General features: G+C 39.9%; 5 protein-coding genes and 2 long non-coding RNA genes across 19 annotated transcripts in view; 3 read left to right on the forward strand and 4 right to left on the reverse strand.

The window, feature by feature from the left end:
• Window positions 1–3,450, reverse strand: part of LOC128893387 (uncharacterized) — a 4,748-nt gene extending 1,298 nt beyond the window's left edge. Inside the window, exons 1-2 of one of the 2 annotated variants that reach the window (XR_008461318.1) lie at window positions 3,312–3,450; window positions 2,736–2,819 (exon numbers count right to left, since the gene is read on the reverse strand). This is a non-coding gene — a long non-coding RNA (uncharacterized LOC128893387). Of the gene's footprint in view, window positions 1–2,735; window positions 2,824–3,311 lie in introns of both variants that reach the window. The other variant, XR_008461317.1, reaches the window with a different exon arrangement.
• LOC128893330 (leukocyte elastase inhibitor) overlaps window positions 1–6,748 on the forward strand; it is an 8,038-nt gene extending 1,290 nt beyond the window's left edge. Inside the window, exons 2-6 of one of the 2 annotated variants that reach the window (XM_054154225.1) lie at window positions 3,314–3,612; window positions 4,266–4,601; window positions 4,756–5,012; window positions 5,563–5,692; window positions 5,763–6,748. In XM_054154225.1, the coding sequence (XP_054010200.1) occupies window positions 3,316–3,612; window positions 4,266–4,601; window positions 4,756–5,012; window positions 5,563–5,692; window positions 5,763–6,659 (1,917 nt within the window). In that variant the 5' untranslated portion in view covers window positions 3,314–3,315 and the 3' untranslated portion in view covers window positions 6,660–6,748. The remainder of the gene's footprint in view (window positions 1–3,313; window positions 3,613–4,265; window positions 4,602–4,755; window positions 5,013–5,562; window positions 5,693–5,762) is intronic. The other variant, XM_054154231.1, reaches the window with a different exon arrangement.
• Window positions 6,749–7,270: 522 nt separating this feature from the next.
• On the reverse strand, window positions 7,271–11,667 carry LOC128893341 (GTP-binding protein 2). 5 transcript variants are annotated; one of them, XM_054154275.1, is made up of 8 exons: window positions 11,443–11,667; window positions 10,214–10,489; window positions 9,833–10,129; window positions 9,440–9,700; window positions 8,973–9,363; window positions 8,576–8,861; window positions 8,400–8,496; window positions 7,271–8,338 (listed from the first exon to the last, which is right to left on the reverse strand). In XM_054154275.1, exons 2-8 carry the CDS (start codon window positions 10,485–10,487, stop codon window positions 8,289–8,291), a joined length of 1,656 nt encoding a protein of 551 aa, XP_054010250.1. In that variant the 5' UTR covers window positions 10,488–10,489; window positions 11,443–11,667; the 3' UTR covers window positions 7,271–8,288. The 5 variants fall into 5 exon arrangements, with proteins under 5 accessions (XP_054010250.1, XP_054010242.1, XP_054010218.1 ...); XM_054154267.1 differs by having other exon boundaries at window positions 7,271–8,496; window positions 10,214–10,270; window positions 10,331–10,489; window positions 11,443–11,666; XM_054154243.1 differs by having other exon boundaries at window positions 7,271–8,496; window positions 11,443–11,664.
• On the forward strand, window positions 11,259–12,448 carry LOC128893398 (uncharacterized). The gene is made up of 3 exons (XR_008461323.1): window positions 11,259–11,392; window positions 11,745–11,879; window positions 12,030–12,448. It is a non-coding gene; the product is annotated as an uncharacterized LOC128893398 (long non-coding RNA).
• A 1,104-nt stretch (window positions 12,449–13,552) lies between these two features.
• On the reverse strand, window positions 13,553–14,657 carry LOC128893378 (uncharacterized). The gene is made up of 4 exons (XM_054154296.1): window positions 14,326–14,657; window positions 13,889–14,133; window positions 13,715–13,822; window positions 13,553–13,611 (listed from the first exon to the last, which is right to left on the reverse strand). Exons 2-4 carry the CDS (start codon window positions 14,127–14,129, stop codon window positions 13,553–13,555), a joined length of 408 nt encoding a protein of 135 aa, XP_054010271.1. The 5' UTR covers window positions 14,130–14,133; window positions 14,326–14,657.
• A 300-nt stretch (window positions 14,658–14,957) lies between these two features.
• Window positions 14,958–16,078, forward strand: LOC128893369 (uncharacterized). The gene is made up of 2 exons (XM_054154286.1): window positions 14,958–15,637; window positions 15,725–16,078. The coding sequence occupies exons 1-2, from the start codon at window positions 15,101–15,103 to the stop codon at window positions 15,881–15,883; spliced, it is 696 nt and encodes a 231-aa protein (XP_054010261.1). The 5' UTR covers window positions 14,958–15,100; the 3' UTR covers window positions 15,884–16,078.
• A 561-nt stretch (window positions 16,079–16,639) lies between these two features.
• Window positions 16,640–27,940, reverse strand: part of LOC128893302 (spondin-1) — a 29,700-nt gene continuing 18,399 nt past the window's right edge. The window contains exons 3-17 of one of the 7 annotated variants that reach the window (XM_054154174.1): window positions 26,567–26,810; window positions 25,365–25,551; window positions 25,027–25,191; window positions 24,813–24,936; window positions 23,255–23,385; window positions 22,323–22,542; window positions 21,513–21,681; window positions 20,118–20,475; window positions 18,806–19,022; window positions 18,549–18,719; window positions 18,255–18,377; window positions 17,903–18,051; window positions 17,750–17,828; window positions 17,614–17,682; window positions 16,640–17,531 (exon numbers count right to left, since the gene is read on the reverse strand). In XM_054154174.1, the coding sequence (XP_054010149.1) occupies window positions 17,356–17,531; window positions 17,614–17,682; window positions 17,750–17,828; window positions 17,903–18,051; window positions 18,255–18,377; window positions 18,549–18,719; window positions 18,806–19,022; window positions 20,118–20,475; window positions 21,513–21,681; window positions 22,323–22,542; window positions 23,255–23,385; window positions 24,813–24,936; window positions 25,027–25,191; window positions 25,365–25,551; window positions 26,567–26,810 (2,582 nt within the window). In that variant the 3' untranslated portion in view covers window positions 16,640–17,355. Of the gene's footprint in view, window positions 17,532–17,580; window positions 17,694–17,749; window positions 17,829–17,902; window positions 18,052–18,254; window positions 18,378–18,548; window positions 18,720–18,805; window positions 19,023–20,117; window positions 20,479–21,512; window positions 21,682–22,322; window positions 22,543–23,254; window positions 23,386–24,812; window positions 24,937–25,026; window positions 25,192–25,364; window positions 25,552–26,566; window positions 26,811–27,940 lie in introns of all 7 variants that reach the window. The other 6 variants (XM_054154199.1, XM_054154182.1, XM_054154166.1 and 3 more) reach the window with 6 other exon arrangements.

Raw genomic sequence — 27,940 nt, forward strand, 5'->3', positions numbered from 1 at the left:
ATGGAACGACTACCAACAATTTAAAAACTCTTTAATTCGTTTAGTAATGCTTGGAATGATTTTATTAAATTATTTTCCTAGTATCGCTCGTCGATAAATGGCCTCGATTTGCCCATAGAAAGTGTAGCAATTTCTTTTTACAACTTCTAGTTACAATAATTTAAACATTTATTTGGCATAATCAGAACCTCGACATCCAACCATTCGCAATCATTTTAATTTAATAATGCTTGGAATGATTTTATAAAATTATTTTCCTAGTATCGCTCGTCGATAAATGGCTTCGAATTCTTTTTATATCTGCCACCTTCAACAATACGAGCGTATTTAGTTTTTCAGCACTTGCAAGATGGAGACGTCCGAAGCATACGATCTGTTACATAAATTACGATCCTCGATGAGTCTCAATTTTCCAAGGACTACGATGCATCCGTATCTATCCCTATTTCTATCTGCTTATGGTATCTTGGCGGCCATCTTGGAAAAAAAAGTTGCTTTCCAATAAATTCTCAGCTGCATCGAGCTAACGGAGTCGCAGGAATTCCCTGAAGATCGTAAGCTCGATGACCCTACGGTTAGTCATCGTTCTCTATGGTTCTCTATGCAACGGGCGAGGATAATACTATCGCCAAACAGGAATCGAGGTTCTCCTTGAACGGTCAGGGGAGGGTGACGCTCGTAAAAAATAGCGACACTTTGATCGATCGTCTCTTGTATTGGCGAGCGTGCATAATGATCTTATCACGCGCAGCTGTCAGTAGAAGGATGTTACTCGAGATGGCTGGGATTTCTAATTGGCTATCGATTATTACAAAGTCTTTCCTTTTATTTTCGCCATTTCTAATCCCAGATGCTTTTATCGATACAAGATAAAATTTCTATTATCGTTTTTATTATTATCCCGTGTAAAGTATCCGAATTACATTGGTATAGTTCTCGCAACGCAGCAGACGTGCAACAGATGGTACAGGGGAACTTAAGATGTTCGACCTTTTTGCGTGACCCCAGCGCGTTGAATACCACGTCGATCCGCGGTAGCTGACTACACGTTTTCTCGCAATGTAGCTTGCCGATTTCCTTTTAAGCTCTCCCTACGCGTGGATCTTGACACTTAACGAGGACCTTGAACTCTTGCTTACGTACAAGGTGAGCCACGCAAGTGCAACTGGTCTTACCTACCGTTGAACATAGACGAAAATGGCGGAAGAACGATTCGAATGCTGTAACGAGTTCTAGTTTCTCGTAACGTCGCTGTTCTTTACACGTGACACAATCCATCTGGTTTTTCCATTTTTTTTTCAAATTGAAACTGTACATTTTCTACGTGTTATTCTACGCACTGCGTGTAGGGAGTATCGAGAATTTTTTAATCGATAATATTAATAATTCTTTTTCTTTTGTGTTCCCTCTAGCATTCTAAATCGTCCTCCGATTTGAGAACGTTGCCCTAAGGGTCGATAAACGTCGATAGACACTGTCGTAGAATGGAAAGTTTCAGTTAGTCTTTTTCAATCGTTTAACGAACGACTCGTAAACATTTCTTAGATCGTCGATGTAATTTTACTACGCATCAACGGAACGCTTGTTGCACTTTAATCAGTCATGGAAGACATATGATTCCTGGTTGCATTCTCGATCATCTTTCTCGATCGAATAATTCGAAGCGAAGGCGTTGTTATCGACACGTTGCACTTCGAGTCGGTAACTTCTGTACACCTTATGGTAACAAACCCCATAACTTATCGACGATAGCTAATAGCTGTACAAAATTAATCCACGGATCTTTTCGTAATAATAAACTACCTCCTCTAGAGACAGAGTTTCATAATTATTCTTATTGCCAAAAGTTTTTAGTTCTCCGTTTGTAAGCTGCCCGATTCGATTAATCCCATGCAATAGCAACGCTGGTGACAATCGTTGTGGGTTTTCCCAGCCGGGTGAACGCACACTTACACGAGATCGTCGCGCCTACGATGGTGTGACGTATCCACGATACTTATTGTTCGTTCGTTTTAACATGGGAAGCGTATTATGTCCTCATTGTTTCTCTTCCTGGACGAAGGATGACCAATGCTTTTATCAAACCAAAACGTTCTTTCGATGCAAATTCAACGCACAAAAATAACAGAAATCACATTCACGCGTTCCGACCTTCTTTCCGCGTTGCAGTTATTTTTATTTTGCGTCGGTTCGGTTATCTTTAGAGAAACACTACAATTATCAAATACTACCGGTACTATCGTCGTTTGAATAGTTTCCTTGTTTTCGCGGCCATAAACGACTGTGTTCGTTTTGCGTAATAACCGCAGCATGTCTGTATTAGTTACACCATTGTTAATTCCATATGATTTTTCTATTCTTTAATTACTTGTTTCCAATTAAAATACTCATTTTTAATCTACTCGATTTCCGTGACAAAGGCAAAACGCGGATCGTATGAATAAACTTTAAATATAAAAAAGTTTCCTCTTATCGTTCCCTATAATCTGATACTCTTTTAAAATTCAGCAAAAATCGTCCAGCGGTCAAAGAGTTAATCGAATATTTCTAATCACAGATCTCGTGTTTTTTTTCCATCTGGAAATCGAACGCGGCAGACCGGGTAGAAAACAGCGATAACTAGCATAAATGAGCGATTCGTAGGGCCATGTGTCCGAGCAGGACGATATGAAACGTGGAAATGTTTAGATTTCCGTTTGAAACGGGTATATCTTCACAGGAAAACGTTTAATTACCAACAATCCGGCGTAGTTCTCCGCTATCAACCGATGTCCCCTGACAATCGACGCAACCGTTATCGACCAGGAATTCTCGCCTCTCTTTCTTCGGCAGTCATACATAAAATGCAAACGAAATATTAGCACGATAGTTTTACGTAATATATAAAGCGACGAGCAACACTGAACGCACTTTATACTTGCTTGTAAATATGTTAGTATATTTTCCAAACTAAAACGTTGTAATACAAACTAAGACTGGCTCACGATACATTACACGAAACAGAATTCTTTTTATTTCCTTCGATTTTGGTTTCACATTGGGAACAATACGAACGACTGAGTTTGGAAGTGGTGCAAAACTGAGTACGACAGAGTTGTCCTTTCCCAGAACATAAGAAATGCTAATAGACATTGGAAAGCTTAGAAAGGCTCCGCATGATGTCTTTTAAATATCAAGTCAAATAATCGTAATAGAATATTGTACATTTGCATTAACGTTAATCCTTAGCACTCGAGGGTTAATGTTTTCAGAAACTCGGTAAAGTGTGTTCAGTTATGTTCATCGCTGTAGACCTACTGCTCTATTCTTACAGAAATGGCGTTCACGCTGATGTTCATCGGCCTGTTGGCCTGCGGTTCCGCCCAACTGATCTACCCGGACGAGTTCGAGCGAATAAAGACCTCGACGGTCCCTCCGACTTATTTCACGACGCCTAGTCGCCAACCGAGGCCCTCCGTGGAGAGGAACGTAGCGTACTCGCAATCCAACCCGCTACCTCCGGAACCGCTGGGTATGAGCGTCTCCGAAGTGATGGAAACCAGTACGACTCAGCGTGCAACGCAGGTAGATTCAAAATTCACCGAGAATCCCCTGCTGGACTGGGGCGATCACGTAAGCACTCTTCAGAATGTTTAGTGAAAGGTGTTGTCAGGATCTATCTGAAACGACAGCGATGACCATTAGCTGATGCGCCATTAAGGAGTCGGAGCGTTGAACTTGATAAAATGTGGAGGCTGTGAAAAGGTTGATGATGCAAGCTTTGTGATAAACGTTTCGTAAGGATCCTTTAACGATGAGCAGTTATCATGATTATTATTATTATAATAATACTGCAATGTCGTATTAGAAGGTCCGAGTCCACGGAAACGGTGGCTCGATTTAAAAAAGTCTCTCCGACTAGCAACCTTCTTCTTCTTCGTGACGCATCATCGAAGCATGTCTATCGTCTATTTTGAAAATTTTAAATCGGTATTCCTTTTCACGGAGATTTTATAATGGAAAATTTGACGACGTTAGATCTTGACAACATCTATACACTGCGATTTGCATTCTTTTTTCATTAGTCACACCACACGAGAGCACACGTAATCCCCATTCATGCTAATCTCCATATCTGATAATACAAATTTGAAAGTAAGCATAACAACAATTTTTAAGAAACTCGTACAAGGTAAACGTCTTTCTACAAAAATATCACAAGAACGGACGTCTTTTTAAAGAGAACGTATAAAATAAATTCAATCCCTGCTCTATAACAACCGTAGGTGAACAATATCATCGTGAGAGGCGTGATGAAGTTCGCGTTGGACATGGAGAGAGAAATCTACAGAACTCGAGGTACGTCGATGATCGACCAACGAGAAAACATAGTTTTCTCGCCGATCAGTCTCTCCGCGACGATGGCCATGGTCCTGGCAGGTTCTGCTGGCAGAACCTTCGAGGAAGTGTCCAGAGTTCTTGGCCTGGAGGCTGGTGTCGACATCTCGCGAAACTCTGAGATCGTCCATCAGATGTTTGGCATACTGCTGAACCAGCTTCGCAGTAAAATAGCAGGATCGCCTGGACCTCGAGTCGACATTGCCACGGGAGCATTCGTCCAGGTAGACTATCCTCTTCCTAGACTCTTCCTCAAGATGTTAGTTACGTTGGATATTATTCCGGCTATGTTCCCTACGAAAGATACAGAATATTAGATATCGTATAATATTAATATTTATAATATAGAATATTTAGAGATCGTTTTAATGATTCTAGGAGGGGTATCCGATACTTCCACAATTCAAGGCGATTAGTCAAAATGTATACGACACCGAGGTGATAAACGTGGACTTCAACAGGCAGGGGAAACTGACACAGGAGTTGATCAACTCGTGGGTGAAGCAGAAGACGATGGGGAAAATCGCCACTATCTTGAGCAATCCTCCAGATCCAGCGACCAGCGTCATTCTCTTATCTGCGCTCTATTTCAACGGAGAGTGGAATCAGCACTTCCTGCAAGGAGCTACCAAAAGGTTCGTTTTTCCTTTTCACTGATAATCCAGCTGGAAAATGTAACTATATTTAGACATTTTCTATCATCCAATATGAAGGTTTATAATATGACATCTATTATTATTTTTAAGCCTATTTATTAGACACGCAAATATATTTTCTTAACAGTCATTTATTTATTTATACTGTACTTTATATACTGTTGAAAACGGGCCCGTTAACGAGACATACGTCTGCTACGTAATTGACTCCAAATTGACTGCGGAGATCCTCGTTCATCTGAAACAAATGTTAATGGATGCTACTTAATCAGTATGAATGTAGTTATCGCGGGTAGCAGAATTAACCACTATATATGGTAACAAAATGACGGGCTCGTGAATGTTTAATATGGAAATTTCTTATTTTTCAAAACTATCGTTTGCTTTGAAAAATATGAAATGTTCAACGTAACATATGTGTAAGAAGAAAATTGATTTCTCGCGAAGTCGGATTATCAGAATAGCCCCTTGAACTATATACAATTTAAGTTAGTTCTATCAATTTTAAAAATCTCGGTCACTCGTACAGGAAACCGTTCTTCATCGAGCCAAACGAAGCGATTACGATCGACATGATGTACAACGGCGGACCGTTTCCTTTCTACGAAGACAAGCAATTGGGAGTGAAGATCCTCGGTCTTCCCTACAAGGGCTACGAAGTGAGTACAAAGTGCCAAACTACCCGATACAGTTTCTATCTTTCATCCTAATCACCTAACTCTTCTTCAGACCACGATGTACGTGCTGCTGCCGACAGCGATGGGCGCGAAGGCCCTGCAAGGTTTCCAGAACCAGCTGACCGTCGACATCATCGAGAATCTGATCCAAAATATGAAGAACGAGACCTGTATCATCGGTTTCCCGCGAATGAAGTTGTCCAGTAGTCTCAGTTTGATGTCGCCGCTCGCGAGCCTGGGTCTAACGTCTCTGTTCAACCCGAATACAGCGGACTTGAGTCTCATGTCGCAAGGTTACAGAACCAACGCATCCCCGTCGCCCAACACCCAGAACGACGTGACGTTCAACCCACGTTTCGGCAACGAAAAGAAGCCGGATCACATAGTGAGGAGGAATTACTTCACGTACGAGGAAAAGGTCAAGGGTTACACGGTGGAGCAATGGTCCACCGGGTTCTCGATAAGAAAATCCAGAAAGCCTCGCGAAACCGAGTCTGTTCGGAGGTCGCAAGAGAGCAGGAACTCTTACGAAGCGGATGGATCCGTAACCGAGGACGTGAACGTTGTGAATCTCGAAGAGAACAAGTATCGTTTCCAAGGTAGACAGAGGAGGACCAGAAGGCAGAGCAGGCCCATCGATCAGAACTTCCTGGACTTCGTCAAGCGGCGTAATTTACCGTCGTACGGGTTGGACGAGCTCAGGAACAGCGCCGCGTTGGTGAACCCGCATCTGTATGCTACCGACGTTCTTCACAAGGTGGAGATCGACATCACGGAGAAAGGCACCGAGGCTGCGGCCGCTACGGCCGTGTTGTTGGAGCGTGATGGGAATCAGAAGAGGCTGGTGGCGAACAGACCTTTCTTGTTCTTCATCAGGCACGATCCCACGAGGCTCGTGCTCTTCTGGGGCACGGTGAACGCTCCTACTCCGAATTATTCTGTGACGTAACGTGCAAATGTTTAAAATATCGAGTGATTGGAGGATCCTTAACTTTTAATTGATATTGTTTACCATTGCTTGCCGTCGTAGCTGCTTGTCCCGGTGATGGGACTGATACGATTAGATATCGATGGCTCTCCAGCAGTTGGATACCAGAGTACCTAATAGGATGTATCGGAGTACTTTGTCAGCTGGTATCGGTATGGTATTACTTCCATCGCTAGCGATAACTATTTCTGAGTGAATCGAGAGCAGAATGCGATGATTGGGTTATGCGAGTGTTTGTGTACTAGTTATTTATATCGTTTTCCCTTGAATCTCCGTAGACTCGAATTATAATACGCTACTCTGATACTATTAATAGCGCTGTAACGATTTATAGAAGGTGAATCTGCAATTCCTGACGAAACAGTATTTTCTTCATACTTAACGCTGCTCCTGCCGTTATTCCACGTGCAATATAACGTTCCATCGATCTAAGCACATTCTAGTACAGTAGTACTGTTTCCTTTAACTTATTAAAAGAATGATTTTATATAATCGCGATAAATGAATAAATAAATGTTTTGTAACTACAAGTGTTATTAATTTATCGAAGCGTACAAAGGCCACAGCACGGATATGTTATAATAAATTGTTTTGTTTTATTCAAAGTATTTTACAGTTTATAATACAACGTTGCAATCGAAATTTAACTGAAATAAATCGGAGATCTTAATTCGGACGGCTGTAGAATTTACAGCGTAACGCTTTACATGTTTTACAGGACGAGTAACTTCGAATAATGTTACCCATCAATTTGGATACACGTGTAAGTACAATCGTCTATAATTAAGTAGCTTTTTCTAACGATACACAGAATTTTCGACTTTGATGGTTTACGAACTAAAATTATTGTATTCGATAGTTGTCGACTTATAATGGAATAGTAATCGATTGCAAAAATATTTCTTCCGTATTATTTGATTTCAATACTATTTTAACTTTTATTTCTCACGCTTAAGATTAATACTTTTTTTTTTATGACATAACATTGCATTAAGTTAATGATTGTACTCACAAAGAATTTTTATTTTTTAATAGTTATAGGCAAAATATCACACCAACGAGACAATAATTTATTTCGCGATACAAACTAAAGTTAGCGATAAACGATGATTTCATAAATACTATAATGAAACTATAGTACAACGATGAAATGAAATTTACCAAGATGTTAGAATCTTTTACTCCTAAAAAAATCTTGACAACTTTAAATTATATCATAGATATTCGTCTGTAGCGTCGCTCGTAACGATCCAAAACATACTTTTCAATGTTCTCGCGACTTTCTGGGATTCGTTTTTCCTCAAGTAAATCAAAACCATAATGAAAAATCAAATTGAACGTATACGTGTACGTTCATCAAAGGTTATTTCAAAGGAGTCGATAATTTCCCGATACTTACACTAGGGTACGTATTATAATTACATATTTCGCGTTAAAATAACTAAATTTCTTACAACCTCATAAGCAATCTATATAACGTTTAATACTTTTTACATGCGGAATTTCGCCTAAATTATTGCATACCGCTTTGTTGACCTATCAAGGGAAATATTTGTGTGATTTTACCGATCCCTTTGGTGCGACCCTCCCTCAACAACAGTCGCATCCCCACGTGAAGATACTCCGGATGATTGACAAACCTGAATAGCACGGATGCCGTGTCATTGGTTTGTAAACCTCTATCGTTCGCATCCATTATACCTTTAATGATGCACGTTTGCCTCACGTTCCCCACGTGCACCGTCGTTTGGAACCCAGAAAATATCGCGGTCGCGTGATACACTATCAACACGGTCGCCTAAAACATTACATCGTAATTGAATAATTTGCATAAAATTTATAGATTTATTAATTCTGTATCACCGCGTCGTGCGTACTTGGAAGAACAGCGTTGCGCGTGGCTGGTCCCACACAGAAACCAAAACCATTCCAGGTCGTAAGTGCGGTAAGGGAGGGCTTCGATTCGACGGCGGTGCCAATGTCAAACTAGCGCTCTGCGATGCTCTCACCAAGCAACACGGAGCCTTGTTGCGATGCAGACTGACGACCTTCACAGGGCTGAACTCCCCGTCTGGCAAAGGTCCTACCAATAATCTAGTACCTGGAGCGATTGCTCCTTTCACAAGCAATCCACCCAGAACAGGTTCGTTCAAACCCGCTACCCTGTAATATAAAGAAAAAAAAGGCTATATCCAACTTTTAGTACACTCAGGATTCCCGCTAAGGATGACAAAGTTTTATTTTTCCATAGAAAACCAGCGCGTACACGCATACCTAAAGGTTTCGTCGATTTGAAACAGGCAGGACTCGGAATCTGAATTTGTAGAATTCACGTCGTGGGGCGACAAGTTCTTGATGAAATTCGTTAAATCCCCTAAGCCCTCTCCAGTGACGCAGCTCACATTGAACACAGGTATTACGTCGGATTCGTAATCCCACGGTATTTGGTTGTCGTTGTACATTACTAATTGCTTGGAATAACCCTGGCCGCTAATCGCGCTCTTCAACTGATTTATCGTCTCCGGCGTGCTACAAAATCCGAGGTCGATCTTGTTTACAACCACGAAGAAAGGAAGTCCCAATGTCAGGCACAAGGCCATATGTTCCTGCGACGCTTCGTTCATCGGTGGCGCTACGACCAGCATAACGTGATGGGGGGAATACCCTGCAAGACCGTAAATTCGTATTGTCATCGACTTCGAAGATCCTTTAAGAGATATAGATAAAGAAGTCTGTTATACCTGTAAGACCAAGCACTGTAGTTCTCAAATATTTGCGATGACCGGCTAAGTCTATAAACGTAACGACTTTTGATGCGTGCTCGCATATTTCTTCCGCGGTAGCCATTTCCGCATAATTTAAGACGTGTCCCTCCGCATCGAACCCTATGATTTCGTGCGATATTGATGACGTACGACCCGTTTTTATCTCGTGAAGATGTCGCAACATATTCAGTCTCGCTCTTCCTCTACCATTATCTAATTCACCCTGGGTCAATACGCCTATACACATCGCGAATGCATTAACATACACGTCTCGGTTGAAATTATCATCGATTAGACGAGCAACGAGCATAGCAGAGTAAACTCTAAGTATATTTCTCTACCTTAAATGTCCTCTGCTAATCCTCTCACCTAAGAGAGTTGATTTCCCAGCATCCTGCGCACCAGTGACGGCAAGTCTTAAATCGACAATACTATCCTGATCCTCCCTGTCTCCTTTTCTCAATTTTTTCACCAGCACTTCCGCTACCCGTCTTTCCTCTTTGTTGTTACCATGCGCCGACCTATGTTTATTTTTAGAATTGGCAGGCCTTTCGCGTAACATGCTCGTTGTAGCACCTAATCTGGCCGCCATATCATTTAGAGTCTTCAAAGATGCTTTCATGTCTTCTCTTGTCAATCCTGTCAATCTTCCATTGTCCTCCACACCTAACGACGAGTAAAACATATGGTATAAACAACTAATATCGCAAGTACAATGAATCTTTTTCTAACAGACAAATCGTTACGCACCAATTTGGTAAATAGCCTCTCCGTGGCCCTCTCTTAGTCGCCATTTCATCTGCGTGACTAAATGTTCGAATCGTTGACTAGAAGGATTTATCAACTTCAGCTTATATTCCACGTTACCCTGTTCTGGTTCCGGAGGTAGTCTTTCCTCGTGATCGTCGTCGATGCTTGAATTTTCATCGGACATTCCGTTCCCTTCATTTTCAGAATCATTCCATGTATCCTTTCGAGTGCCTTTGCGATTGTCCGGGTCAAACAATTCAAAGAATGACTCCATATCTGTACGTTAAACATAATTATTGCATAAAATCAATGGTTTCACTTTTCGTGTATAGCTTTTACAATTGCAAAAACAAAGGATCGTATAACAGTTACTCTTAACATTGTTTATCAATTGTTTATAAATCGAGGCATATAAATTCTTGGGCAAGAGCACCGCGACATTGCGTTAGAACCGTGCCAATAATGTACAACGAACCAACCGCGAAATTTGTCAAGTTTTCGTCATTTTTTTACGTCATATTCGCTTTCTTCGCTACGCAAAATTAAATCGCTTACATAAACAAAGGATTTATTGAATCATCCCGATATTCGACGCGTATCGTTCGCGGCATCGCATTAATTCTCTGATAAACAACTTTTTACGTTATCCTCGCATCTAATCAGTGTTTATTTAGACCTCAAGGTTCCACGGATTGAAATGCATTCTTAAAAGAGATAAACTATACGAAACGTCCGAAGCGCGCCAAAGAGCTATGTATCGTGTTACGCTTACAACAGCTGTACACACACGTAATATCGCGCGATATAGCGTAAACGTGTACAAACAAAAAGGGTATTCGAGCAAAACGTTCCCGGGACAAAATTCTTATTCGGACCAAAAATAACGAACGAACGAAAATAAATAATTTTCGATCCATTGTTCGAACAAAGCTTTTCGATTATCGAATCCAAACTTACTCAAATCACTGTCCAATCGAATGGACCTCGCGAATATATCGCTACATGCAATTTAATTCGTCGTTCGAAGTATTAATCGAGTGAAACTGTTTATTCGTGAAACGAAAACGTAGATGGAAAGACAGTCTGATCTCGCAGACTCGATTTTGTTTTTAAGGGGATTCCATTATGACAGAATCGAAAGTGACAGCTACGCGACAAAGAACACAGTGACCGCTAGAGGTGAGTTTACGCGTACGATGATTCAATGAGAAAACGTTATCGGGACTTACTGCATCTTAGAGGGAATAGGTTTTCCCCCTACGCGGCTGTGTGCTCTCGATATCGAAATTTCACTTGACTGGCAGACGTTGAATAACACGCGCACCTCTCACTTTCCCTCCCGTTTTTTAACGCTCGACTGATACACGGCTCGATCGAGATCAGTTTGTTACCACCTTCGCCGCATCATCCTTTCGAGGCTCGAACAGATTTAGTTCCAACTCGATACAATCGCAGATGACGCTAGGGGGTCCAACTTGGACCATTCGAATGCAGAGGGGATGCCTCGAGTTTATTGGAATTTATATTTTAGTTAGGCACGAGAATAGCAGGTGGCGCTAATTGAAACGTTCGTGGCGTCTCCTACCGACTGTTAACTAAACTGTGTAAATGTGGATTTTACCATATATCATGAAGACTGTTAAGTAGCATTGAGCTCTATTCTAAGGTGAGGAGAAAGTCACCAAGACTTCCCCTCCTTCTTTACGATCTTACATAACATATGTGTAAATTTCATACAAATTTAAACAAAAATTATAGTCAATTTCCATGTAAAAAGTGTTTTATTCTTAATTTATTCGAAATATCTAAACAATAGGTGCATTCAGAAATGTCATCGCTTACTAGGTCGCTCACTGAACGGGTTTCGAAGTATCGAAGTTGCGAACGCCGATTCAAGTACCTATCTCGTCTGCTGCTGCTGTTCAATTAGCAGAGGTAAATATTTGTTCATATTAAACATTGATTTTCTACATGGCAGCAGAAAACTGTGGCGAATCATTGAGAAACTAATCTGATATGTTTCTTTTTTTTCGCAACCATAGATTTTACCTGAGAATTAATTTTCATTTGGAAGAGGAAACTATGGGGAGAAGCAGCGTCATCCCCTCTTCAAACATCCCGCCGGCGCCGCCTAGTTGCGCGCGCAGCCACGGGCCGCACTCGCTCGCGAACTGACGAAGAGCGCCTGGCCTGGAGGGGAGCATCATGCGCCGGCCTGATAAGACGTAAGGATGGCGTGAATCACCGTGATCACACAATCACGATCGCAGTCGTGATTAAACTTCAATCAAAAGAATGTTCTCAACCAATTAGAAGCGATCACCAAGATTCACGAATCACTGTGAAAAATCATCGTGATTGAGAATGAACGTGATTGAATCACGAGTGATTCAAAAGTAGCAGTTCACGCCATCTCTAATGAGACGTGGTTAGTGATTTCCGACTAGATATCTATCTTTCACCTGTTGGCAAGTCGCATTACTACTTCGGTTTACTTTAAATTGGTGCTTTTATCTAATATTGATACTCTTTCGATTTTAAAATCACTCGAGATCGCGAGATAAATCCGACCGGCTTCGTTCTCTTTCTTCTTCTCCTCTCGGTGTCGATTGCTTCTCTGAATTAATTTTTCCGATCTTTCGAGAATCATTTCGAGTACGACTGTTGTTCTATTATAATATAGCCACGTTTAAATCGATTGACATATCTTAAATCATTCGTCTTTTCCTGTTACAGATCGCTGATTGACATCCCGGTTGAAGTTTGACGAAACTGGTACCGACGCCATGGACGACCATTTCGATTTCAAACGAAACTTGGCAGAGCGCGGTAAAGCTGGTAACTTGTCGCAACGGAATGGTGATATATTTTTATATATTTTTATTGATTTTTGTATGAATTGTTGTTGCTCGTATGCGTATAACGCGATTTCCTAAAGAATTAATACTAAGATAAAACGAGCAGAATTAATAGAGATTTTCTTCCAATTGAGATTTCGTAACAATTCAAAATGCCGGTATGTTGGTATAATTCGATCGCGATCGGGTATTTTCCGGCACCATTTTGTACGATGCATTTGATTCCTTCGTAAATGTATCTTTACGAAGCGAATGAAATTGCGTTTGGGTTCGAGTTCGATCGTAGCAAGCTCAAATTCACGTAAAAAATTCCGCTATTCCGCATGTACGAAAATCGTGATTTATTTTGCAATACGAGCTAATGGCTGCAATCTTTCTCTCTGAAAACTCTCAAAGCATTCCAGGTGGTGCTAGCAGGAATCACAACTACATATCCAGTGTATCTGTGACCACCACCAACACAGCTATTCAAATTTCAGCATCAGTGTTGGTGCCTATCTGTCTGCTGGTCTGTCGGTTTAGTTCTACTACTGTGCCCATCTGCAATATCCATTACAAATGTTTGACAATTAGATATCTGCTTCATCCATAAATTCTACAATTCTACACATGACATGATAAAATTAAATAAACATTTCCTTACCAGAATGTGTCTGCGAGGTCACAATTTCCATTGTATCTGTTGCTTTGATTCCTTCAGGAATTGCTGCAGGAATTGCTGCAGGAATCGAAGCATCAACAGCTGCAGGTTCTATAAAATATAGAAATTATAAATAATAAAGTATGCTATGAGTATGCTTATTTTATGTATACATACTTGGCAAATGGAGGGTCGGCACTGCTGATGTACTTAGTCTGATATTTAATTTATAAAAGTCCTCGAAATGGATATCGCAGATTTTCACATTTTTTAGCGAATTCATCTCCAGAAGACAGGGATTATCGCACGCTTCTATCCATTTAAGGCAGCGTTCCTTATCTTTTATCATATCGGGAAATTGCCGAAGTTGCTTTCCTTCCGATGTACACCCTCTCACTCTGCACTTTTTAGGCGCCATAACACTACGTAAACACACAAAATCACAATTAAAACACTGCATGGTAACAAAAATCATCCTGACCCACCACGACCACGTGGTGTTACTTCAGCGATTTAAATGTTTCGGTTTCGCGGACTTTAAATGACGACGAGTACCGACGGAAACCGACGGTTACCGACGCTGAAATTTTCATAGCTGTGTTGATCGTACTCACCGATAAGTAAGATACGTGTGTGTGATGCCACTAACGCCACGTGGATTTATGTCTCCAACTAAAATGCTAAAAACCTTTGAGTATATAGAAAACCTTTATCTACATATATACTCAAAGCTAAAAACGTGGTTCAATTTCTCCGCATCTGCGTTTGACCTTCCTGAGTAGAACTGCTAGTTGTGTAATAACACAGTAAAAACCTTTGAGTAATACTCAAAGAGTGAAACCTACAAACACCACATGCCATCTAGTGGCAGTAGCGAGAATTATTTTACTACAAACGAACGTTTTGCCGCTTCCAAAATTAGTTTTGTTTATTATTGTTAAATTAAACACTTCTTACATGGAATTTGAATATAATTTTTCAAAAATTCGTATGAAATTTACACATCTGTTATATAAAGCCAATTGTGCTTCGTCCAAACAGACGATAGATACTAGTAACAAAACTACGGGACTAGTAACATGAAAATAATTTTATTTATGCGATCTAAGAATTAGTTAAATCGGATTAACAGTTCTTAGACACAATTGGCTAAATATAAAAATGTAATGAATGCTTTCGTTGCTCGAGAAAGATATTACGTAGATTTTTTAAGTAGCGAGTAAACGTTGATTGTGTCGTTTCTATGTGAAGATGTGAAGATGGTCAACATGAGACTTGATGAGACTATGTTTATCTTCTTGCGAAACCTTGAATTTGTTTAAATCTTTGGATACGGGTCCACAGTGAACGACAACTTCATAATTCTTATTTGTTGAAGTAAACATCGTGATGTTTCGACGCTTAAAAATAATTACATGTATGTACCGCGTCAGCAATTCCTTCTTACCGAGGACAAGCAGTGAGCTAGGTCAAAATGTTTGTTATAATTCATTGCAGCATCAGACAGTAAAGTTTAGTGTAAGTGATGAGCCAAATTCTGAGAGTGTGGACGATAAAAAGAAAAAGAAACCACGAACACCAAGGGTTCCTCAAATTACGTTACTTTTTCCCGATAAATCTATGATCGTTACTTACGTAGAAGATGCCCAAAAGCTTGCTAAGCGACGGAATTTACAATTAGAAAAACTGCACTACGATAAAAATGTCGAGAGAGATGTTTACCGGCTTTACGGTACCGAAGTTTTTAGCGAGGAGAAAGTTATAGAGAAAGACGATGGCTATGTGCAGTTCAAAGTGACCAAACTGTTTCATTTTAGCGACAAAGTTGCTGAACACGATTTAAATACGAAAATAAATAATATCAATAGGGTATTGAAAAAGAGACACAGAGTTAAACTTGTCATCAATTTCAGCAGAGAAGATAAGGTAAAGAATTGCCCCATTTACAATTCCCTTAGTTTTGAACATTTTGTTTTTGCTCTCTCTAATGAATGCAATGGCATTGATTTTCAGGATACATTCATTCAAGATGTGAAGAAGAAAATAAACGGACTTATAAGTAAGGAACAACTAAAAAAGAACTCTGTCCAGTTTATATTCGATCCTATATCAATTGAAAAAACTAATGATTCAGAAGAAAATGTTGCAAATACTGGAGTAACAGTAAATTGAAACAAATTTTAATTTCACGAATAGTAATGTGAGTTCTTACAAAATTATATGATAATACACTGTAAATATGTATTTGTATGTATTTAAATATAAATATTATGGAAGTCTAAAACAACTTATGTATTATATACATAGAATTCACTGTATATTATATTCCTTTAAAACTCATGATAGTAAACAACAAAATGGACAGTATTTATTTCCTGTATTAAAAGATTTTACATTTTACAAGTATTAAAATGAGATTCAAAACTAATAATACTTCAAGATTATATATATATAAAATAAAAATTGAATTATTTTATAAACACAAAACAAGTTTTATCATAATACATTTTATTTTCAACATTGAATTGACATTAGGAAAAAGAATAGAGTTCTGAATTTCATTTCATATCGTACACAGTATAGTTATTGTCAAGTAAAAGTGAATAGGGTACCGTGATAATATCTTTTACTTAATAATAAGTATCTTATCATCTACAGATATGTTACCTAAGTATAAGAACAATTAATGATCATAGTTAACAAATATTTCTCCAACACTGATAAAAGTTACCTAATTGATTTCATTTAAATATTAACAATGTATAATTTTAATAGATCCTATTGAAACATTTGGTCTTAAATTGAGATCTATATTTCCTTAAATCTTATATTATAAATGCTATAAATATATATTTTATCATACTTTTACAGACAAATATAAATTGCTATTATAATTGGGTTTTTTGGTCGATAAAACATTTGAGAAACTGCACTTCTAAATATTTATTACGAATTTTTAGCTTGGTTATAATGCGATCAATTATTTTATTATTCATATTTATCAACGTTTATCTTCATTTTTCTGTAATTAATTAAAATGCAGTCTCCTTTGACTGGGAAACCTATTAAACATCAATTGATTTTTTAAAAGATTTATAACAGATACATAATTAAATGAAATGTGGCACATTGCTCTGTGCGTTACATTAGACTAGTCGATTTAAGATTTCAGTATAAATATTTTCTATTAACGTCTATTCTATGTATAAAGAAGACTAACTTGTTCTTTTAATGCAGTTTTTGATCAAATGATAATATTATTACATCACAATAGGTTGATTCAGATGCATCATTTCGAACGTTATATTATTAAATCATAAAAATAATTAAATAAAGTTTCCAATTTGTGAACGGTATGTATCAGTTTATCAAGCGCTTTAAAAACGCGTACTATAACGTATCATATTTGATTCAACTATTTGTAAAATTTCCATTGATTGTCGTATATATCCATGGTACCTGCAAACAGTATTTTTTAAAATACGCATACTGTTATTATACAAGGTTCTGTCTTTTAATGTTAAATATTCATCGCACTTGATCTAATGATACACGACACGTTCCAGGTAAAATGTGAGATTCAATAATATTCAAGGTACGAGCGAAATAGAAAATGGATATGTAAAAAGTTCGGATAAACATTATTACGGACACTCGATTGTCTGACACTTTCTGTATTCCACCAGAGCGGGGCACAGTTTCCCTTCAGGCCCGCGAGGTTGAACTTTGACCGTTCTTGTCCTGCACTGGGATGCTTCTCCGCAGGTTGCCGTGCAACGCCCCCAAGAGGACCACTGTGTCATTTTACAATTAACTGAAACTAATCGCACGAATAATTACTCTGTATTAAAATAGTCGAGAAATAGTACCTATTAGAAAAAGAGCAGTCGATTAAAATTTACTTTCGTTTTCCTCCACTTCTGTATTTTGGTCATGATAGGTACGCAGTCCTGGGCCGTCGCCTTGCAGGGCTAAAAAATATCTATTCAATTTATAGAATTCAACTATTATATCATAATTGATGATGATACTACTTACAGCATGGTGGAATCTTGTGGCACTTCCGTTTGCGGTGAAGCTTTTTCGGGCAGTTTTTACCATTGCCCTTAGGTGGTACCTGATTGCGAAGATGATATAATTAAAGAAGAAATTTAACGACCTTGATAATGTTTCTGTTGGTGGAATATTTACCGTGATCTCTCTAGTACTGACTGTGTATCCACGGCATCCTGCACATTTGGACCAATTACTCCACTCGGTTACCTGACAGTCGACATCCTCGTTCTCGTGCGATTCTATTACTTGGCTGACTGGTTCCATGCCCTTGAATTCCAAACTTTCTGTAAGGAAAATATTAACGAGTTACCTTCAGAAAGAAGGATATTTTAATTATTACTAATACGAAATACTAATTCTAAAAATTTGATTGGCAGCTCAAAGACACGTCCACCAGCGGTGGGGATAGCTAAGCATTGCGATGGGATTCGCTGCCTCGCGACCTTGAGTGACCAATTGATTTCGTTCCAACCGAAATAAACGTCACCGTGGTGAGCTCGTTTCGTCTTCGTGCTGCGTTGCTCCTGCGTGGGTACATGGTAGCTGAGAACACTGCTCACGGATACTTTATAGTTCCTCAATACCGTTGACGAATTCGTCTTTGACTCTCCTTTGTTAGTATTATGAGCAAGCGTGCGCAAAACAAGGGGACCGATTGTATTAGAAAGGGAGGACTTCTGCAAACTGTTAAATTTCTAGCTCGTGCATCCATTACGTTTGCAACATTTGAGACAGGACTTTTTCAACGATAAATTTGAAGATTAAAATAGATGAAACCTACTTTGAAAATCGCCGCAGACCTTTTTGCAGTCCTGCTCGGTTTGGAAGTTGTTTCGATTTCCGTCGCAGCCGGTGTACCTGAACAAACGGCAACGGCCCGTTTGTGTGTCGAAGTACGCGCGTAAAGTGTTGCCACCGCATCGTCCCTTCTTCAACGGTTCGCTGCAGATGTCTGGAACGAAGACAGATTCTCGTTATAATTTTAGAAAATATTAAACGCGATTTATTTGTTAATTTCAGCAATGTCTTTTGACTCACGTTCCGCTTCCTTCTTCGAGAAGTCGCACGTAGGAACATTGGCTACGCAAGCAGCCTGTTGGACCTTGCACTCCTCCAGGCTCAAGTCGTCGTCCACGTCTCCGAGGCTGCTCCAGTTTTTATCGACTAGCCTGGATCGCATTTGGACACCGGGACCGCAACTGGAGCTGCAGGGCGACCACAGCGACCACTGCGTGAAGCGATCCTCGGGGCATTTCTAACGTCGGAATAAATTTGTTTAAACGAAACATTTCTAAACGGAGACTCCTATTGTTTAATTAACCTTTTGCGGTCGTATTAAATTTAGGCATGGCTATCGTACTGGTCAGAATTACTTCCAGGCAGTGATACATAATATGCAAGTTTATGAAGGATAAACGAGATTTATTAATTCCTTTGTGGACTTTAGATATATGTTGATATATGACTTTAGATATAATGTGTTTTTATGTAAAAATTATATTTCATAGTTCTCCATCATGTGGTATCTTTCGGTATCTTCTTGCCGTTTTGGAGTATTGTTTTTGAAATATTTTAAGAAACCAGAATGCCTAATTACACTTAAACACAATTTGTAAAATATTATTTGGAATTCTACCAAGTATTTTCGACTGTTTGTTATTTATTACAGTCTGTTACAGAAAAAATAACATTATTCGATACATTTGTCTTTGAAACATTTAACATGTAGATTACTTCACCCACTGGTTCATATATTCTTGTATAACTTAATATGATTACTAACGATCTTTTCATTGATCTTTCCATTAATCTATTATTACAGTAATATCTTAGAATCTATTACTATTGTCTAATGGCTTAAATCTTTTCAGTTTGTGGAATACAACATAAGATTAGTATGGACATACGACCGCAAAGGGTTAAGCTTTTACACTTGTATTAATTAAGCCGTTAGTTTATTAAGATTGAATGTCACATAAAAAGTTCTTCGAGTTATTACGCGCCCTTGATATTGAATAATTGTCTTCAGGTTCTTCGTGAGTAAATCGCTCGACTTACGTGAGGATGCCAGAGTGCCATGGATGGATCTACGAGAAATGGTGCAGGTATGATTTACAGTCACGTGTCGATCGATCCGAGATTCGTTAGTGGTGATTCGACTATCGTACGAATTAATTAAAAAAAAAAAAAAGAGTAATAATACGTATTCTCACATGTAGCTTGTTACTATGATCGAGTTCGTTGAATTTGTTAATTTTCCATGAACGATTTGTGATTTAATAAGTTACTGAAAATGATTGTTACGCGCCGGTTAGCAACAAATTCTGGCGAGCTCTCCGAGGTTCCGTACCTGCAGCCATTCCTCGGTTACCTCCATCGCCGGTTCCTCTCCCTCGTAATCCTCTCCGTCGCCCTTGTCTTCGTCGTTATCAGTGTCCTCCTCCTCCTCCTCCTCCTCCTGATTAGACACATCTCTTACCTCGTCCCCGTCCTCGTCGGGACACGGATCGTTATCGCAGTCGATTGTCTGTTGCAGTTCGGGCCCGTCGGGGATGGCTTTGCACTGTTTCCGATGCTTCTTCTCCCGGAAGTTCCTAGACCTGGTCATGTGACCCGGTCCGCAGCTCGTCGTGCAGGAACTCCACTTGCTCCACTCGTCCAGGGCGCACATCGGGTTGTCCAGGAGCGCTGCCGAGGGTCCTGCTCTGCTACTGCAAACGGAAAATTTTTGGAAATTTTAGGAATTTTTTGGAAACAACCATTCGTTCGTTAGTAGGGGTGTACGGGATCCCGGTCGGGACGGGAATTCCTCCCGGGATCGGGATGGAATCCGGAGACTTTCAAAATCCCAAATACATCCGGGATTCCCGAGAATTTCGAAATCCCGTACATTCGGATTGCTGACATTTTCAAGAATAACAACACTTTCGGAAATCCCAGATATTATTCTATATCCCGTACATTCTCGGGAATCCCGCACACTCCTATTCGTTAGGCTTGTGATAGCACTTCCGCTCATTGCCGCTAGAGGGAAACCGGGCGTTAGCGCGTTTCTCACAAGTCCTCGGTCCGCTTATCGTTCGTGTATAAGTCGTTCTCGACCGACCTCCAAATGAATGATGTCAGGATCGGAAGTTGCCAATCGCTATATTGGATTTCCCGTACAAACACACATATCCCAACGCGCACAAGCTCCGTTTACGTACACAATCAGTGTAATAAGTATTTTCATACTGCACCAATTTAAAATAAATGATATTCCATATACGTATATTTATTACACTGACTGCAGAGCTTGAAATCTCGTGAAAAACTTCGGAAATGCGAATAAGGTGAAGGACAAATGTTGTGAAGGTCTCTCTTCTTCGCTTTCGAGCATCTTAACTTTAGGACGAGGAAGGAAGCCTCACATTTGCCTTCTTTGTCGAATCTGCCGAAGTTATTTGAAGTATTGAAGCTTGCGTATATTGGGCCTCGTGCGTTAGTATGTGGTGGAGGAAATCCAATATGGCGCCCGGGGGACTTCCGTCGCGCGCCATTGGGACTTCCCATCCTTGATGGTAGTCCTCTACATAACCTCAGTTTCTCCCTTGGGAAGCTGAGGTATGCGTAATGCATTTCTCCACAATAAAAAATAAAAGAAAGGCCCAGAACGAAAAGCTCTCCCCCTTTCTTTTTTCTTCTCTCCTCCACAGGCACTACCACAACAGGTTTTGTAAATCTTTCAAGAAGATGTAGCGCTCACCAATGGGGATTCTTGCCGTAGCAGTGCGCTCTGTCGGTAAGGGTGGTGTTGCACTTGTTCAGATGGGCAGCGGCTTCGTCTCGATATTGTCTTTGCCTGAGCTTGGTGCCACGACCGCACGTCACGGAACAAGGGCCCCAAGAACCCCACTGCGACGGCCTGCAGGCTTCTACGAAGTAAAAATACTTCCTTTTTTTTTCAAGTATTAAATAATAAATCTAAATCGAATCAAATTTTGTATTTTTTAGTTAGCATTCTTATTAATAGCATTCTTATTTTATAGCTCCGTCATTTGGCGTGTAGAATAATTGCTGTATTAATAACAATTAATTTATAATGCTACAGGGTCCAATTGATAGATAGATAACTAGTTCCTTGTAATTTTTACATAGTCATAAAAAGAAAAAGAAAAATATTTTGTTACATGCCTCTCAAGCAAAACAACTAAAGCTTACAGAATCTAATTACTATCTGATTATAATAAAGCGATGTAACGCAGACGTGCACCACTACTCTTCAGCATCGGTTACCTCAATTTTCTTCGATCGCTTGAACATCTCTTTACAGCGTTAAGCAAACAACTCGCGACACAGAGACGCCAGAAAGGAAGAGATATTCTCCGAATAAACATTCTATATCATAAATCTGCATATTACACCAGGAGAAAAATATTCAGGCAACTTCAGTCTGTATGAAATTCTTTTCGAACCTCTCCTTGTATAAACGTTCGAATCAATAAGAATTCTCTTCCTTCTTTTGGCCTCCGCGATCACGAAAATAAAATCAAAATAATAAAGGAACAATACTTGCTATTTTTGCGAATAGGTGTAGGTGTGACACCTGTATCGGTGGAATCCTCCGGAGCGTCGTCGCAAGTTTTCTCGTAGAGTCTCTGTCGATTCAGATACAACTTGGCCAGGGGTTTCATGTCCGAACCGAGAGGATCGTAGAATGGTGATCTTGGATCGTCCGGATAGGTCGACGTTATGCGTCTGATGGGCTCTGGCTCGTCCCGCGGCGAATCTGGCGACTGCACGCAAATTTTTCGTGAATTTTCTTGATATATAATATTTTTGAAAATTGTTATCATAATTTACAACCTCGCGATTTTATAACTTCGTTCGTGCGGAGAAAGTGGCCGCGAAAATGTTCGCTCTTCGGAAGCGGAAACGAAAGGCGGTGGGAAATTTCCGGTAAGGTGTGGGGAGCACGTATACTTCGACGTTGTCAGCGATTTTCACGCGACCCTATCGACGATTGTTAGAGAGGAAGCCTCCCGTCAAATTTATTATGCAATTCTCTGCGCCCGACAGCTGACGTTCATTTTGTCCTCGCGTCGCGGTAGAGTCATTTTTATTCCACGAAATGGAAACCCATTTTTCGCCCATCCAGTCGTTTGTTTACCTTTTCCAGACAAATTCGGATTTCGATGACTTTTTTAGGAGACATTTTTATTTTGAAAGGTACTCATTGGTACCTATTGGTACTCATAGGTAACATTACGACACCTATAACGTTTCCAAAGAAAGACGAACGTGTTTAACCATTTACAATAATTACATTTATTATTTTGTTATCATTTACTCAATGGTTGTCAAATCCTGTTAATGAATTCAAGCATGATTAGTCTATTTCAGTAAGAATTAATTTATTATAAAATAGGTCTTCGCTTTCGTTCCTCCTCGAAGAAAGACATAAATATAGTGGTGTATTGATTTTATTGATTGGTAGGGTATACTCACTAAATACGTGATCCCGTCATCAGTGCCCACGTCGTAGGGATAGAGATTGAGTTCCTTGTGTTCTATCCAGGTGCGATTAGCCTGACACAACTCCAAACCCGAAACGCCGACGATCCAGTCCGGGGAAGGATCTATAAAATGATTTTTCATGTTCGTATTGTACAACTACGATATAAGTTATGTTATATAAGTACATGTTACGGTGAATGTGATAAATGCGGCTTCATGTGGTGAAGTAGGATTAGGTGTAAACCTACTCTTTCCCTGTGTGACGGGGAATAAGAATACGTTCACAGTAATCCCTGCTTGTCGTAGGAGGCGACTAAAAGGGACGGGAGTGACTGCGGCTAGTGGCATCTGCAGTCACTCCTGTGGGGAGGCCATTCCGCTCCCCTCCGGAGACGGCACTGCATCATTGTATGGTGGAGAAGGCGCGGGGGTGGAAGGGCATCGGTAGAGTTCGAAACCCATCACCAAAAATTACTCCGAAACCTACTCAGACAGTATGTACATTAACGGTATTCAAAATTCCCGCCTCCTCCAACAACTATCCCAAACCTGATCAGACAGTATATGCAGCATTAATGATATTCAATATTGCAGCCACCACCAAAAACTACACCAAATATACTCAGACAGTATCTACATTAACGATATTCAATATTGCCGAGTCCATCAAAAACTATACCAAACCTACTCAGACAGTATCTACATTAACGATATTCAATATTCCCACCCCCACCAAAAACTATCCGAACCCACTCAGACAGTATTCCCGTGTAGACGCTATGTACGTCAACAGTACTCAAAATTGCCATACCACCATAAACTACCTTAGACCTACTCAGACAGTATCTGCATTAACGATATTCAATATTCCCGCACTCACCAATAACTATCCCAAACCTACTCAGACAGTATGTACATTAACGGTATTCAATATTGCTGTCGCCACCAAAAACTATCCCAAACTTACTCAGACAGTACATACATTAACAATATTCAATATTGCCGTCGCCACCTAAAGCTAGTCCAAACCTATTCAGACAGTATGTATATTAACGATATTCAATATTCCCGACCATACCAAAAACTATCCCAAACCTGCTCAGACAGTATTCCCGTGTAAACAGTATGCACATTAACGATATTCAATATTGCAGAGTCCACCAAAAACTACCCCAAACCTACTCAGACAGTACATAAACGATATTCAATATTCCCATCCCTACCAAAACCTATCCCAAACCTGCTCAGACAGTACTTCCATATACACAGCATATGCATTACCAAATTTATCGCATTCCTCATTACGATTTGGGGATTATATAAAATCACCGATTAATTTGATAAATATTCCATAATTTATCACATTTACCATTTAGTGGAGATTACGCATAATATAAATTTATTATATTTACTGTAACATGTACATTGTAAAACTACATATCGCAGAGCTAAGATACTACTAATTACTATATACTGCTCCTATATTATAAAATTGCAATATAAAAAGTGTAACATCAGTTAGAAGTATAGGTTTCAGTTACAGTCTTACCAAGCATAGATACTAAGGACATGAGATGGTGCTTCCGATCGACGCGAAAGACGGCAAAGGTTTTCCCGGTGACGTTGGGATAACTTATTCCTCTGGCTTTGATAATAGTCCTGATATGCTCACTCTATATTTAAAAAAAAAAAAAGATATCTGAATATCTCGATGCTCAGTCCTAAACATCAATGGTACCTTTCCCTACCACCTGGACAATTACCTGGTCTTTTAATTCCGATTCCAATTTTCTGGTCGACCCAAGTTCAGCCACTTGTCTTAATCCGGCACTGGCCATCCCGTTGTAGTTCCAGAATCTGTAATCTACCGTGTGCGAAGCCCCAATTACGTCCGAGAAACGAATCAGCCAGCCCTTGCTGGGAAAGTCCTGTTTCCAAGTAAACAGAAGAGAACGTGTAACCGATAAATTGGAAAAGAAGTCAGCTCTCTTGGGAACCGGAGAGCGGGCTTCTTTTCAATATCGAAGAATCGGTGCCTAAATAGGTGGGTCGATGGAGAAATTCCATACCCTCGAATTTCATTCGTTGAGGTCTTACGTGCCTTGGGGTGGGTGTTCCTGGACCAAAGTCCCTCGAAAGTAACTTCGTACTTGGCCTCGTCGCAGGCGTAGCACTCCTGCAACACCGGCCCCTGATCGTCCGCTTCTGCTTTCGAGTCTTGGCACAGCTTCGTGACTAAGCTCGGATCGTCCATGTACCAGGTATCCGGCGTTTCCAATATCGTTGCCCTGCGCTCCAGGAAAAAGGAAAAATTCGCGAGCATAATCAGCCCCGAGGCGTTATTGCAACATGTTCGTTATTAACTCGCTCTTTATTAACACTTTGAGTACCGGTTACTGCGAACTCAACCTTGCCTCGGTTCCTGCACATTTTCGATTCGTGAATACGTCTTGTTACCTACGTGACTTGTTACCTTCTATGAATGATTAATATACACCGGGAATTATTACTGTACAAATGTTGGTAAATTCTATATTAGAGTGTTCAACAACATTTAATAATAATAAATATTTTTAGTGGCACATTTTATCGTGGAACTATGGGTACGTTTAGATAGAGAAGCTCGGAAAAACTGTTCAATATATTAAAAATATAACAGAAACATAAATGACATAATTAATATTCATAGACTCGCAACTTTTATTAGATACTTATTTCTATTAATGCAATTTAAATATTTTATTAAACACTGTATTAAAACTTTGTTAGTATAACTGCCAATGATGTTAGTAGTAGTTCGGAAAAACTGTTCAATATATTAAAAACAAAACACAAACATAAATGACATAATTGATATTCATAGACTCGCAACTTTTATTAGATACTTATTTCTATTAATGCAATTTAAATATTTTATTAAACACTGTATTAAAACTTTGTTAGTATAACTGTCAATGATGTTAGCATAATTGCAGCCCGGTTCTCATTGTCTCTTCTATGCTACGTAGTATAACAATTTTTACAATCTAATCACAGATTCATCGTTTGATATTATTACCTTGTCCTTTTTTCTTAAAAATTTTAACCCTCGGGCGCCACGACAATCTTTCCCAGGGCGCCGATATCGCCGAAACCGGCACTGGTCTCTGGTCCTCAAAGTGTTAATTTAAAACTTTCCCGGAATACGGAGCGTGGGCATTGTCTGACCAAACGCGACTCGTAATCACTTTCGAGGATAAGTAGAAAGGGTTGGTAACGGTCAGACACGCGGTATACGTTTTCGTTAGTAGAATATCCCATTACCTGATAAATATGCAACCGCTACCTTCTGAAGGACTGGTCCAGGTCACGGAGATCTCCTCCTTGGGCACCTTCGAGGTCTCCACCACCGCGTTCGGGCAAATTTCCGAGTACCTGGTTAGCGATTCGTCGTAGAGATCGAAAATACCGCCGTTCGCGATTTCGTCTTCGGTTTCCGGCTCGCTGGATATCAGGAACCGCGTGAACTTTCGTGGTATCATTCCACTGTTGTCTGTTTGCACGGTCACTGAAACAAAAGATCGCGATCCTTTCGTGTTTACGTCACAAATTATTTTTTGTTTATCTTTTTTTTTTTTAACGATATTTTCATTCAGGCTGAAATAAGGTTTTGTAACGAAAATTTTAATTATGATTTTAACGACGATCATAACGAGCGTGCCACGCTGTTGCATTCGATGTATGTTGATTCTCGAATTGCAATTTTCGTCGATCTCTACTGCTTTGTTTTGCTTCGAGGTTAATTAAATAAACGCGCGTGTTTCTCTGACGCGTGTTGATTTCATGCTGAAAATTATTTCGTTATATACGCTCGAATAACGGTGGAAATAATATTATCGTAGCGAATATTTTGTGTTTGGCTGTTCCGCGAACGATTTGTGTTATAAAACGCGTTCTCTATCGCGATTCGCCTAGTTTTCGATGCTAGCCCGTGTTTCTATATACCCCATGTATCGAAGGAATTTTCGCTGAAAATAGAAATATGGAAGATCGCTATGAAGCGCGCTATTTATAACTTGGATTAAACACGATCCACGGTGGAACCAGTGAAATATCGCGAGCATGATCTTCTTTAATGGTTTAAGATCACCGTCATTGCAACAAGAGACAAATTAGATAGTCGAGTAATAAAATTGAAAATATGAAAAAATTGAAAAATTGAAAATTGTTCTGCGAAAGATCGCCAGGTACGCTTAAACTGCTAATCGCTCTCCAAGCAATTAATGTTTTCCAGCTGTTGAAAATTACGTCGACTGCGAGCTTCCCGGGATTAAAGCGACCGCTTGGTTTTCTTTGAGGCCCTCGCGTGAATTGTTCTCGAGCCGCTTCCGTTTCACTCCCCTCCTGTCTCGCTTAACACGAGCCGCGATGCACTCACGCGATGACAGCGGTATTTCCCAAACTGATTTTCCTCGACCATTTCGTCCACGGCAAATTCCGGAAAGTACAGTTTACGAAATTCTTGTTTAACGCCGGCGCTGTTACTCTCGTTTCTCGCCGTGAGGCGGCGCAATGGTGTACGCTATTTGATACACACGCGAGTGCGAACCACCGGTGGTACACGCCGTCTGATGAAACATATACGCGTGAGCCACCGGTGGTACACGCCGGCGCTACTATTTTTGTTTCTCGCCATGG

This window comes from Hylaeus anthracinus, unplaced genomic scaffold (genome assembly GCF_026225885.1).
Source record: "Hylaeus anthracinus isolate JK02 unplaced genomic scaffold, UHH_iyHylAnth1.0_haploid 0, whole genome shotgun sequence".
Classification (NCBI taxonomy): domain Eukaryota; kingdom Metazoa; phylum Arthropoda; class Insecta; order Hymenoptera; family Colletidae; genus Hylaeus; species Hylaeus anthracinus.

Excerpts from the sequence above, each read along its gene's own strand:
- LOC128893341 (XM_054154243.1), bottom strand. The coding sequence starts at position 10,487 with ATGGAGTCATTCTTTGAATTGTTTGACCCGGACAATCGCAAAGGCACT. Across the intron at positions 9,701-9,832 it reads TGGGAAATCAACTCTCTTAG|GCGTATTGACCCAGGGTGAA; the intron begins GTGAGAGGATTA and ends CGATGTGTATAG. Across the intron at positions 9,364-9,439 it reads TACAGTGCTTGGTCTTACAG|GGTATTCCCCCCATCACGTT; the intron begins GTATAACAGACT and ends ACGGTCTTGCAG.
- LOC128893378 (XM_054154296.1), bottom strand. The coding sequence starts at position 14,129 with ATGGCGCCTAAAAAGTGCAGAGTGAGAGGGTGTACATCGGAAGGAAAG. Across the intron at positions 13,823-13,888 it reads GCCGACCCTCCATTTGCCAA|AACCTGCAGCTGTTGATGCT; the intron begins GTATGTATACAT and ends TATATTTTATAG. Across the intron at positions 13,612-13,714 it reads GACCTCGCAGACACATTCTG|ATGGGCACAGTAGTAGAACT; the intron begins GTAAGGAAATGT and ends TGGATATTGCAG.
- LOC128893369 (XM_054154286.1), top strand. The coding sequence starts at position 15,101 with ATGTTTCGACGCTTAAAAATAATTACATGTATGTACCGCGTCAGCAAT. Across the intron at positions 15,638-15,724 it reads ATTTCAGCAGAGAAGATAAG|GATACATTCATTCAAGATGT; the intron begins GTAAAGAATTGC and ends ATTGATTTTCAG.